This window comes from Acinonyx jubatus, chromosome B1 (genome assembly GCF_027475565.1).
Source record: "Acinonyx jubatus isolate Ajub_Pintada_27869175 chromosome B1, VMU_Ajub_asm_v1.0, whole genome shotgun sequence".
NCBI classification, from domain to species: domain Eukaryota; kingdom Metazoa; phylum Chordata; class Mammalia; order Carnivora; family Felidae; genus Acinonyx; species Acinonyx jubatus.
This window is the reverse complement of record NC_069382.1, coordinates 8,409,953-8,423,015: the sequence shown is the minus strand read 5'-3', so window position 1 is coordinate 8,423,015 and position 13,063 is coordinate 8,409,953. Positions and strand designations below refer to the sequence as shown.

At 43.6% G+C, this 13,063-nt stretch overlaps 1 protein-coding gene across 1 annotated transcript; it reads left to right on the top strand.

Moving 5' to 3' along the window:
• Positions 1-669: 669 nt before the first annotated feature.
• Positions 670-11,174, top strand: AGA (aspartylglucosaminidase). The gene is made up of 9 exons (XM_027077052.2): positions 670-818; positions 2,661-2,814; positions 3,589-3,701; positions 4,998-5,110; positions 6,544-6,658; positions 7,605-7,680; positions 8,525-8,632; positions 9,345-9,478; positions 10,929-11,174. The coding sequence occupies exons 1-9, from the start codon at positions 692-694 to the stop codon at positions 11,027-11,029; spliced, it is 1,041 nt and encodes a 346-aa protein (XP_026932853.1). The 5' UTR covers positions 670-691; the 3' UTR covers positions 11,030-11,174.
• The last annotated feature ends 1,889 nt before the right edge of the window (positions 11,175-13,063 follow it).

Below are 13,063 nucleotides of genomic sequence, written 5' to 3'. Positions count from 1 at the left end.
CCTTTATTCAAACATACATTTAGCACTTAAAGGTGTCAGGCACAAGGTGGAAGACACTAGAAACGGGAGCCGTTCTTGCCCTGAACCCCGGGGAGGGTGCACTTCGGTGAACCCTCCTCTCCGCTTCTTCCGGCTCAGCGACTTATCATGACAGCACATCCTGCAAAGAGCTGTGGTTCTCAGCAAGCGTGATTCACCCCTACGCCATAGCCTCCGCAGATCTCTGAGGCCAGGGATCCTGGAGTACATTTTGAATTTGGAAATTTGTCGACTTCAGCTTTTAATGTAAAGAATAAGGTTAAAGCCAATGAAAATGTTCCCAGGGCCACGCAACCGCGGACTGCGTAAATTTCATACTGATTTCTCAACACAGGACTCAGTCTGCCTTTACCAACGGGGACGGCAATCATTCGGTCAACTCGAAGAAAACACAAACCCCGGAGGACCTGAAGGGTCCCCGAGCACCGAGCCACAGCGCCCCCAGGCCAGGAACCTCCGGGGGTGCCGCGGCTTCCGCGGCTTCGGCGGTCCCGCGGCGGCCAATCTCGCGAGACCAGAGAGAGCCTAGACCGCGCCCCCGAGGGAGCCGCCGAGCCCGGCGGCGGGCGGCGGGAGGCGGGGCGCGGGGCGCGGCCGATCACGGGTTCCGCGAGCGCGGCCCCGCGGGCCTCTGTCCGCCGGGCGCGCGGCCATGGCGCGGAAGTGGAGCCTTCCTCTGCTCCTAGTGCCGCTCCTGCTCGGTCCAGGCCTCGCGCGCAGCTCCAGCCCTCTGCCCCTGGTCCTCAACACTTGGCCCTTTAGAAACGCGACCGAAGCAGGTGCGCGGCGGCGGCCGGGGGCGGGGGCTGCGGCCGGCGGGCTGACCCCTGGGCGGGGACCGGAGCCTCACCTCCGGGCCTTCCTGCACCTCCTGCACCGCTGCGCCTCTTGCACTGGACCCTTACGGAGTCCTCCCTATCCGCAGCCGCTTTTTACGTCCCCACTTCGCATTCCGCCTCTGTTCAGCCCCGCGCCCCCATGCTTTCCGCCCTGCTGCTGCCTGACCCGCAGCAGTTAGGGCCTTTCTGCTGGGACTCCTCCACGGGCGCCTACGCGGTCTTGCCTGACATCCATACTGCTGTCCCGGGGGGGGGTGGGGTGGGGGGGTGGCTGTCTCTTGTCTACTGTTCTACTTCACCTTTCTAGCCCCTCGGATCTCCCCAATACCATGAGCTCAAGTGCAGCTTTGCAAACGGCTATTAATTTCCCATACAGACCCTTTTTACATTTACTTTCTGGTGTTCTGTGCTGACATTCTGTATTTGCCACCTGCCGTAGAGTTTCAGTCTTGGTTGGCCATTAAAATCATCTGTGGAACTTCCCGTGCCTGAGCCCTACCTCCTGAGATTTTGATTTAACTGCTGGCAACAAGACGTTTGTTTTGTTTCCTTTAAAGCTTTCTAAGTGATTTTGATTTGCAGCTAAGATGGAGAACCACTAAGCTATCACCTCTTTCGCGATTTATTGCTCTTAATGCCCAGTCTGCGTGAGGTGCCTATCTACTGTGCTTTCATTCAATCCTGTCCATGCCATGAACTTGTCATTTATTCATTGGATTGCATATGTTTGTCTCATTCATTCCAAGACCTACTACCCCAAGAGTAATTTCCGACTCCTTTCCCCCCTCCGTCTGAGGCTGCTGGTACAACTCACTGGGGCAGAAGTGGCTCCAGAGCTTGGCGGACATAAGTTTGGGTGTTAGAGGCAGTGCATCTGATTCAGAAAAGGCGGAAACAGGCTGTGAGAAAGAAATTCCCGGCCTTGAAGCCATGATGAGAGAAAAAGTGCAGTGGCCAGCGCAGGGGACGTATAAAGGTTCTCTGTAGTGAAAGGGGGAACTTCTTGAAATACACTTTCAATTCTGTAGGTCCAGTAGTTAATGCTTAAAAATGACCCATAGTAGCACCTTCCCTTCAAAGAGTTCTGTTTTTATTAGTAAGACATTGACCACCAAAGATCTTTCCACCCCTTGCCAAGGTACGGGGCTCCAGAGAACAAAGCAGTGCCCAAATGGCTTTTGAATCCTGTTCCAGTTGTGTGACCTTGAACAAGTTCCTTAACCTGTCTGGGTCTGTTTGCTCCAACTTAAAATGAGGAGACTAATTGGACAGTACTTACCTGAAAAGCTATTGTGCAGATTAAATGGATTAAACGCTGTGAAGCCCACATTGTAATTATTTGCTGTTAGGAAGTGGTTATTGAGACTTGCCATGATTGATGTTACCTTAATAAAAGTCCTCGTTGTGTATATTTTTAATAATCTAATGATACAGAAGAAATTTATAAGCCTGTGATTTAATGAACTCTCAATTTAACTGCCTTTTAGTGGCTTCAATTATAAAATTGAAGGAGAGAAGACATTTCTTACACAGCATAGAAATATTAGTAGGTAAAAAATAAAAAACCCTCACTTTACATCAATAGTGTTTAAATTCTTCACAGTAAATAGTTGCATTATACAATTTGTATCACTCATTTACTTAATAAAGTAAAATTCTGTTTAAGGGTAAACATGAAAATATTTTTTTAGATGAGTGCTCAAAACATTTCTGGTTTGTTGCATTTGGCATTGGAAAAAAAAATCAATATATAAACCAGCACTTCTGGGATTTGATTAACAGCGTGGAGGACGTTAGCATCTGGAGGCTCTCCCTTGGATGCAGTTGAGCAGGGCTGTGCTGTGTGTGAGAGGGAACAGTGTGACGGTACCGTGGGCTTTGGAGGGAGTCCTGATGAACTTGGAGAGACCACACTGGATGCCATGATCATGGACGGGTAAGAAATCTTCACCCCATGTTGAGTCACACTGATCAGTCTTCTACTGATCTACTTGCTTCTACTGAGAGCAAGACGGACGAATACGTAAGTTTCATCAGGTCAGAACCCCTAGCTTATGGTGCCCAGCCTTTCCAAACACAAGTTAAGAGAAAGTCATTAGAATAATAGAAATTTCACATGGATGCCGTAGTCTCCTTAGAACACATAGAATCCCACACTACAGAAATACGTCTCTAGACGTGGTAAACAATCACTTAACTGACTTCTGTGTACGGTGTGGTTTGCATGACCTGAAGCCTTAAAACTCTTTAGAAGCCATGTTTAAAAGTCAGGTAGTGGGGGGAGGGGGGCGCACCTGAGCGGCTCAGTCAGTTGAGTGTCTCACTTTGGCTCAGGTCATAATCTCGCAGTTTGTGAGTTCAAGCCCCACATGGGGCTTGGGGCTGTCAGTGCAGATCCCGCTTTGGATCCTCTGTCCCCCTCGCTCTCTGCCCCTCCCCCGCTTCCGCTATCTCAAAAGTAACAACAACAAGAAAGCTAGGAGGAACTTTGAATTGTGGTGCTGTTGGAGTATGCTGTAGGTTGATTTGCTATTCCTTAATTTATCTGATCATGGGAATTTGTATGCACTTCATGGATGTGGTATCATCTTTACGTTAAGACAGTGGAGTTTATCCTACAAAGCTATTGCTTGGAGTAAATCAATGTAGTTTTTATCTGTGAACCTGAGAAAGTACCTTAATAAATCTTACTGTGTTTCTTTTCTTGCAGCACTACAATGAACGTAGGAGCAGTGGGAGGTCTCAGACGAATTAAAAACGCTATTGGTGTGGCACGGAAAGTTCTGGAACATACAGCACACACGCTTTTAGTGGGAGAGTCAGGTATATTTTAGCTACACTGGAACTGCATCTAGTCCTTTGTCTATATTCCTCACTGTGAAAATATAAAATAGTAGATAAAAGCCAACGCAAGGTCAAATTCTAGCTGTTTTGCTTAACATCTATTTACCATCAGATAAGTTACTTCTAAATTCACACTTTCTTCATCTGTAAAATAGGTTTTAAAAATTAGTTCATTATCTATGGGGAGATAATTGCTGGATGGAAATATGAGTCAACATCATTTCTCCTCCTAAACTAGTTGCACAGAGCGCAGAGCATTCTTAACATCAAAAGATGGGCAACAGTGTATTTTTGTCCCTTGCTTGAACGTCTTCCAAGTTATATGCCAAAAATCATACCATGATCTATAATCAAATATACTTTAAAAATTTTTTTTAAACATTTTTTTAAGTTTATTTTTATTTATTTTGATGAGATATAGAGAGCAAGTAGGGGAGGGGCAGAAAGGGAGACAGAATCCAAAGAAGGTTCCACGCTGTCAGCACAGAGCCTGATGTGGGGCTCAAACTCATTCACTGTGAGATCATGACTTGAGCTGAAATCAAGAGTCAGATGCTTAACCAACTGAGCCACCCAGGCACCACCAAAATACTTTTTTTAATATATTTTTTTAATGTTTATTTTTGAGGGGGGGGGGGAGGGAGGGGCAGAGAGAGAAGGAGACACAGAATCCAAAGCAGGCTCCAGCCCTGAGCTGTCAGCACAGAGCTGGGCATGGGGCTCGAACTCATGGACTTGTGAGATCATGACCTGAGCCAAAGTCGGATGCTTAACAGACTGCACCACCCAGGTGCCCCCCAAAATACGGTTTTTAATGTTGTATTAGCTAATAACTCCAGTAGGCGTCCTTCAATTGTGCGGAAATCCAGAATTAAAAACTGCCTGACAAACAAAAAGGTCTGTTTGTTACTCACGCATAGAATCCAGTTGGCCCCTTGTGTGGGGTCTCAACACTGGGTATGGCGCCCTAGTTAGAACAGTAAGATTCTGTGTCGGTGAGCGGGGTGCTTTCCCTTTTGTGATGTACAGGAAGGTGGATCGTGAAGGGGGTGGAACAGAGAACTGTTACCATACGCACCCCAGGGTCTCAAGAAGATCAGTTGAAACTGCCTTAACACCGTTCCCGTCTGAATATTGCTCTGAAAGTCTTTGTGCGACCCAGGATGGTATACCCCACTTAAGAGACCGCTAACTGAGAACACTCCACGTACATGTGTTTTGTTTAGAAAACCGTGCTTAACTAATGTACATTTTCCTTCTCTTCCTAATCTCCAGCCACCAAGTTTGCTGAGAGTATGGGCTTTATCAGTGAGGATTTATCTACCAATACTTCCCGAGCCCTTCATTCAGATTGGCTTGCTCGGAATTGCCAGCCAAATTACTGGAGGGTATGTAGACATAATTCTTACAAGCAGATCATTAGAAAATACTCAGTGACATCCTGTCTGCCCTCTGTTGCCTAAGGTGCTGGTTATCACCCTGGCTGCACTTTAGAAACAATGACTGAAGGTGACTCTCTGGGCATGGATGTTCATGAACGTTCCTTAGCTGCTTCTCATGCACATCTCTGATGGAAAACTCCTGGTTCCTTGCAGTAGTTTTCAAACTGACGGATGTGCCGCAGGAAGAGGGGGCATCCTCAGTCAGACCTGCTCTGCTTGTATTTCCTTGTGACAGAAGGTTCCAAGTCTAAAAAAAATCAAAGTTTGGAAATCATTCATCTAGAATATGTCTTACATTTTGTCTGTGTGGAGTATACCCCTTATCTTACCCTTATTTGACTGGATCTATACTATTTGGTGTCTAGTGTGTTACTGCCGGGATAATTTATCCTTAAATCACTGGGACTTTGAGCATAACTCAGGTTTTCTTTGCCATCCAGAACCCTTCTGTGGACTGCCTTGGTCTCATCTGTTTCTTCCCCCAAATCCTAATTACCTTTGAGTAACTAAGGAGTCTCTGGGCTTAGGTAGCATCTAAAAGCGGCAAATGGATAAAACCAGGTCAGGGGAGGCACTAAGTGTGCTAATGAGTAAGACATAGGTAGTAGGTTTCTTGATCAAATACTAATCCACATATACAACCTAAATTAATGGATTTGGATTATTTTCTTGTGTCTTTGTGATCCACAGAGGAATCTACAAGTACAACTTAGAATATGTTCACACAAACATAGCTTTGAAATAAAGAAGGGTTTTGGGTTTTTTTTATTTAAAGTTTATTTATTTATTTGAGAGAGAGAAAGAGAGAGAGAATCCTCAGCAAGCTCCACACTGTCAGCATGGAGCTGGATGCAGGGCTTGATCTCACGACCATGAGATCGTGACCGAAGCTGGAATCAAGAGTCAGATGCTTAATTAACCGCCTGAGCTGCCGGGAGCCCCAGAAATAAAGGTTTTTAAAATAGATTTTCCTTTAAATCTCAGAATTCTTCATTGGCCAGGGAACAGATTCTGAAATTTAAAGGTAGGGCTGTGTACCTGATTCCTTTGAGGATTAAGATCTAATAAAAAAAAAATCTTCACTTGTATCTGCCACTGTGCTGAGAACTTTAGCCGTAGAGAGAGAAAAATCAGGGATCGTTTCCAGACATAGATGTCTATTATTCTACGTTATGTAATTCTGAGATAAGACTAGGTATTAAATAGAATTATATCTATCTGTTCACATAAGACTCAGCTAATCTTTGGTTTTTAATTCATAGCTTTCTGTTACCAGACATCCTTTTGGTTTCTTGCTCATGTTTAGTCATTGTATGGAACTGCTTGCCAATTTCTAAAATGCACTTTCCTAAAAAATAAAACTCAAATCTTGTTTGCAGAATGTTGTGCCAGATGCTTCAAAATACTGTGGACCTTACAAACCACCTAGTATCTTAAAGCAAGATGGTCCTACCTATAAAGAAACAGGAGATAATTACAGTCATGATACAATTGGTAATTTGCCTTTTATATAACTTTTATGGTTAAAGTTCAGCCATTTTCTTTTTTTAATTTTACTTTAGAGAGAGAGACCATGAGAGCTGGGGAGGAGGCAGAGGGATAGAGATAAAGAATTTTAAGCAGGCCCCACACTCAGCTCGGAGCCCAATGCAGGTCTCGATCCCACGACCCTGGGCTCATGACCTGAGCTGAAATCAAGAGTTGGAGGCTTACCTGACTGAGCCCCTAAGGTGCCCCAAAGTTTGGCCATTTTTAATTGCCTTCCTGTAGTTCTTAACTTCTTTATCCCTATTTACAGTGCCAGATGGTGATTTTAACTGTTTTAACTGCTAAATAAGCGTGCACACACATTCTTTTCATCACATCTATTTACATTGTGGTAAATTACTTTATACAGGGCTCCTAAAATCTAGTGATTATCCACTTGTAGATATTTAAATCTTTATTTGATATTTGGTTGGGTTTTTTTTGTAGTTTTTATTTATTCATTTACTTAAGTAATCTCTTTACCCAACATGGGGCTCGAAATCAGGACCTTTGGATCAAGAGTCACATGTTCTTCTGACTGAGCCAGTCAGGTGCCCCTATTTGATGTGTAGTTAGTTCTTTAATAATTTTATGTTGTTTGCCATATCTGAGCTATAATGTTGAAATTTTCCCTTATTCTATATCAGTGATTTTTTTTGGAATTACCTTTGAAAGGTAACTGAGTAACTTGAAGAGTAAGGATATGGAAAGTCTACCAAATGATGCTGACACTGGGTTCTGAAACAGTACAAATGACATAGCCAGTATAAGTTTCAGTATTCCTGAGCTTCCTATTTTCTTCTACCTGAAATTAATGAATGAGGATATTTATATTACCAACAGTTCAATTATTTCTTTATACTTGAGGTAAACCTCAGAGTTGATGCAATGATTTTTTTTTTTTAACTTCTAGGCATGGTTGTAGTCCATAAGATGGGGCATACTGCTGCTGGTACATCTACAAATGGTATAAAATTCAAAATACATGGGTTAGTGTTTCGAAAAGAACAGATCTCGCAAATATGTATTGAGTGTAAACCAATATGTGCAAGGTGCTAATGGGAGATGCAAAACATAAAGCACAACCCTACCCTCACAGCTGAGATAAGTAAATGTGAACGAAAATAAATTAGTATGTGCTAAGTGCCACAGGAGTGGGCGTCACAGCTAGTGCTGCGGAGCTCAGGGATGGGAGTGGTGCCTGAGTAAGCAGGGCAGGCAGTTGGGGAGACCAGCAGAGAGATCCTGGGGGCTGAGCCTGAGCCTCAGGAGGGGAAGGGAGCTTGAGTAGTACACGCTCGAGATCAGGGCTCCCCCTGGAGGGGAGAGAAATAGCATGAATGTCGGGTACCTGGGAGGAGGACCGGAGCCAGATTTCAGAGAGTCCTGAGTCACTTTAAAGATTTCTGGATTTTGTTTTAAAATAGCAGAAAAACACTGAAGGTTTATTACAAGGAAAAACCTTGGTAAAATTTTGGCACATCAGATAGAAAGCAGGAGTAGATTATAGATGAGGAAAACCAGTTTGAACCTATTGAGATAATCCAGAAATCTGATGATAAAGGATAGTAATAATTGAACAGTCACTGTAAATCTGTGCCGTCCTGATATATAACCAACTGGTATCCAATTCTTACATAATTAGGTTTATGGAAACCTTAGCTGAAAAACTAATGAAAACCTTTGATCTGTGTGTTCTGATGAAGAATTTACTTAAAACGATCCTGAGTGGCGAATTAGAAACATCCCCTATTGTGGAAACCTCCCATAAAACAGTGTGTGAATTCACTCTTGGTCTCCTGTCCTAAATCACTGTGCTGTGCCCTCACACAGTCGAGTCGGAGATTCACCGATACCTGGAGCTGGTGCCTATGCCGATGATACCGCAGGAGCAGCCGCGGCCACTGGGGATGGGGACATCCTGATGCGCTTTCTACCAAGGTGTGAGTCCTCACATCTCTGACCCTTGGAGATCCTTAGGGGAGATGTTGTCTGTCAAGACAGAAAGTGATGGTTTGTGCCACGCAGTCTGATTTTGTGGGTACCAGCCCTGCTTAGAAATCCTACCTCCACACTCTCCACCTATCATTTTTGATGATAATTTAAATTAAGTAATCATTGTCCTCTGAAATAGAATATTTCTTGCTTTACTTCACAGATGAGAACACTTATGATGCATTTAAATAATTTATGCAAGGCCACTGAGTAAAGGAAGGGTGATAATTGGCGATAAAAGCGGGGAAGTCAGTCACGGTGTGCAATTAATTACTGAAAGATGATCATTACGACTGGATGTTTTGCACATGCCCAGTACTTCCCCCACTGTTTGTAGCCCCATTTCCTGTTTAAATAGAACCTCTCTCTTTTTTTTTTTTTTTATCACTTCTGGCTGTTGTTACTGGGTAGCAGTTACTCAGCCAGAGCCGAAGATAATAGTCCTCATCTGAAATTGAGGGACAGATTAGCTGAAAAGACAGACATGGGGTCAAGGTTTACTTCCTTTCGTGTTGATGCTTTCACAGGTGCTACCAACTTCTCTGTATGTATTTCATCACACATGTGACAGCTCGGATGGTTTTAGGTGTCTTAACTTCGCGTTAACACCCTTGGACTTTGTTCTGTGATGCTTAAGTTTCGCCTCTGTTTAAACCAGCTACCAGGCTGTAGAGTATATGAGAGGAGGAGAAGATCCGACCGTAGCTTGCCGGAAAGTGGTTTCAAGAATTCAGAAGTATTTTCCAAACTTCTTTGGGGCTGTGATATGTGCCAACGTGACCGGAAGTTATGGTAAGTTTTATGTGGAATTCGTATTTGTGTGAACTTGTAAATGCTGTTGCAAACATATGCTAAAAAATACTCTGGTGTATTTTTGCTGCAATACAATGGAAACAGGGACCTATCGGGCAGGCACCAGGTAAATGTTAATTGTTGATCCGTCAAGACCTCCAGAGTCCTTAAATATACCTAAACCCCCCCTTTGGTTGACTGCTAGTGGTTATGACCTACTCTTTGGCTCTTAATTCTTATCTTTGACATTGGTCCTACGTCAGGTTTAGCTTCAGCTCCAGTACATGCTGAGATGGGCCAACTCTAGTCAGATGCTTTTATTAATTCAAGGTCGATAGGGACAAATTATCTTCCCTGCTTCTTTTCCATTCATTATATTAATGTCTCAGTCATTTAGACCTTCTTGGGGCTCCAAGATACAAAATGTATTACTAATTAGTAAACCAAAGAAGTTGGCAGAATTATTTTTGCACAGCATTTGAGGCATGTCCTTTGCTTCATTAACTTTCTATATGAGCCTATCACCGTTTCAAAGTGTTTCAAGATCAACCACTGCTGCTTCTCATTAGTGCATTTTCAGATGGGGAAGAGATACAGCTTACTGATCAATATAACTTATTAGGTTAGACTGCTTATTATTATTGTTCTTTGATCTTTTCCTTCCCACAGTTCTGTATTTGAAAAACTTGTTTGAGGAATTCCTTATTCTTTTTTAAGTGCTGAGATACCAAAGTCAATAGACGTTATGGGGGGGCGGGGGAGAAGGCTTTACATTTAAAGTCGGTTTGATTGATTCGGTGTTAAGAAAGAAACCGTAGAAGGCTCAGAGTTGGATTTAACAAGATGTAAAAATGACAATTATATAATGGTAGATGAATTTAAAATTGACTCGTTCCTTAAATTATTAGCATTAGAAGAGGCCCCTGCAAGGTGTTTGCGGGGGGGGGGGGGTGGCGGGGAAGAAGCCCCCTATTGCCATAGGGGTGTGTGGCTGGAAGGGCAGCAGGGAATGGCGTCAGTGAGGCTAACTGGATTAGACACAGAGTGTCTTAACAAAGAGCTCCTCTCGCTTTGCGTGGGAGTAGGAAAGAACAGGGAGAAAGGGGAGGGGAGGATTAGGAATGCATCATGGTCACGTCCTAGTGGCTAGGGAAATAAAATGTGAAGACCTTGCCTAAAAAAAATTATTTTTTTGCCAAGAAAAGGCTATGAAAACAAGGTAGTGGTAGCAATGACCGCGTGCGTGCCTAGAGTCCCAGATCAGCCTGTATTCTGAGGTTCAAAGAGATGGCCTTGTCTCCGCTAGTCCGTGCACAAAGCATGCTTCTGCGTGGCTCTGTTCGCGTTGGGTTCACGACCGCCACCGGCAAGGCGAGGAAGCTACGTGTGTATTGACCGTACTCACGTGCGTTCTGTTTACCCGGATAACTTGCTCTCTTCTTGGCCCCAGGTGCCGCTTGCGGTAAACTTGCAACCTTTACTCAGTTTAGTTTCATGGTTTATAATTCTCTAAAAACTCAGCCAAGTGAAGAAAAAGTAGACTGCATCTAATCCTTCTCGTCTGTCAACATCTCTGTTTAAAGAAGAAAGAAACAAAGGCTGAAGCGGTCACGCACCGGCCTCATCTCACGTGCCTCGTGTATCCTACCTTCTCTGTGTAAGAGAAGCGCAAAAATAAACGTGCGCTGAATTAGCACTTGCGGTTTCTACATCGGAAACGTTTTTGATGATCTTTTTATCTAAGCTTTGTATATGCCCTGAACATGAATGTGTGTGTGTGTGTGTGTGTGTGTGTGTGTGTGTGTGTGTGTATTTTCTGTATGTTTAAATTTTAAGTGATACTTGGATCTCTGCTCAGTGTTTCAAGACATTGCAACTTTGGGGATTAATTTCCATAGTGACATATTGAGGCCAAAAGGACTAATGGGTGTTTGGATACTTACAGTAATTAGAATACCCAAGTTTTTAGACCCTAAGAACAACCTAACAATGAATCACAGCATGATTAGTCCTGATTCACTTTCATTACCTTACAGTGATGGGTCTCTTATCACTGATTATCAGTTTTACATAATGCTCCCTACTGACTGGAAGAGGAAACAATGCTGTTAATAATAAAGTTGATTTTTGCATGTATTCGAAAATATTGGGCAGTCTTCTGATGAGCAACTGTGTTAATTTTTTTTCTTTTTCTTTTCCTTTCCCCCCTCTGATGGAGTTCTTAGCGTGTGAAGTTTTTTCTCCAGAAAAATCTCTGATCTTTTAGCTACTGATACCTAGTATGATAATTTGTTCTGAAAATGTTTTCCGGCACTTGATTGATACTATGGTGTTACGAATCTCATGTGTAGAGGTTGGTGATGGCACTTAGAAACAGGTAATGGAGCGCCTGGGTATCTCGGATGAGCATCTGACTGTGACTCAGGTCATCATCTCACAGTTCATGAGTTCGAACCCCACGTCGGGCTCTCTGCTGACAGCTCAGAGCCTGGAGCCTGCTTCGGATTCAGTGTCTCCCCCTCTTGCTACCCCTCCCCTGCTTGCTCTCTCTCTCTCTCTCAAAAATAAACAACAACAACAACAACAACAACAACAAAAGAAATAGGCACTAAAATGGCATCTAGCTTGGTATTGTTTTCGTCAGTATTCAGTCAACTATCTGACAACAAGAAAGGTGCACATGTGCCTTTTCTAGCATCATCTTTTCCTTCAAAATCATCTTTTACATCGGGAGTCATTCTTAAACCTGTATGTACAATATTCTTCTCAAAGCATAGTATATCTGCTCTGATCTTTTTCTGCACTCATCGTAATATGCAGTGTTCTTTATAACTTAGGGCTAGAAACCTATAGTTTTCAGAATGCTTTCAGGTCACTTGTTCTCAGACCTGGCCTGTATAATTGCCTGGAGAACCTCTTCACAAACACCCTCAGCTCGAGCTGTGAGAACCTAACAGCATCTTGAACCGATCTGCCTTGAGGACCTGTGTGTGACCTGAAGACTTCTGGAACACAGCCCCAGCCCCCCCCCCCCCGCCAACACACACACACACACACACACACACACACACTTTTTTTTTGTATAGTCACACCTTAAAGACATCCTTGGGGCAAAACATCCTTGATCTGCTCTGGAGATGGGACCACGATGCTTAAACATTTCCTTCTGGGTGATTCCCCCAGCCACTAGGGCTGTAAAAAGCAGTTTTACAGGAGGTGGGGTTGTGAACCTCTGCTTATCTTGCAGCTTCCCAAGATACGTGTCTGTCCCTAAGTCCCCTCAATAAACCATTTCTTGTCAAGCTGGACTTGGCAGCCTTTTTCTTCGGTCTTATGGTGGCTTTGGCCTTTGGAGGTCATTCTGCAAATACCTCCTTTTCATGGGACACTAGCCCACCAAATCAGAGTCTTTACAAATGAAAGTCTGAAATCTGGAATTAGCAGCGACTAATGGGAACTTGTAAACTAAGAGAGAAATAATCCTACAGCTTTACACTCACAGACCAGAAGAGAAAATCTTAGCTTTTGACGGTTCTCATGAGGTATGGGGATTTGTGTAAACCTGACATTGAGCCTTGGAACAGG

What these genes read in the sequence shown, in the direction of transcription:
- AGA (XM_027077052.2), top strand. Translation starts at nt 692, where the DNA reads ATGGCGCGGAAGTGGAGCCTTCCTCTGCTCCTAGTGCCGCTCCTGCTC. An exon ending in GATGCCATGATCATGGACGG is followed by an intron (nt 2,815 to 3,588) that starts GTAAGAAATCTT and finishes CTTTTCTTGCAG; the next exon opens with CACTACAATGAACGTAGGAG. An exon ending in GCCAGCCAAATTACTGGAGG is followed by an intron (nt 5,111 to 6,543) that starts GTATGTAGACAT and finishes TCTTGTTTGCAG; the next exon opens with AATGTTGTGCCAGATGCTTC.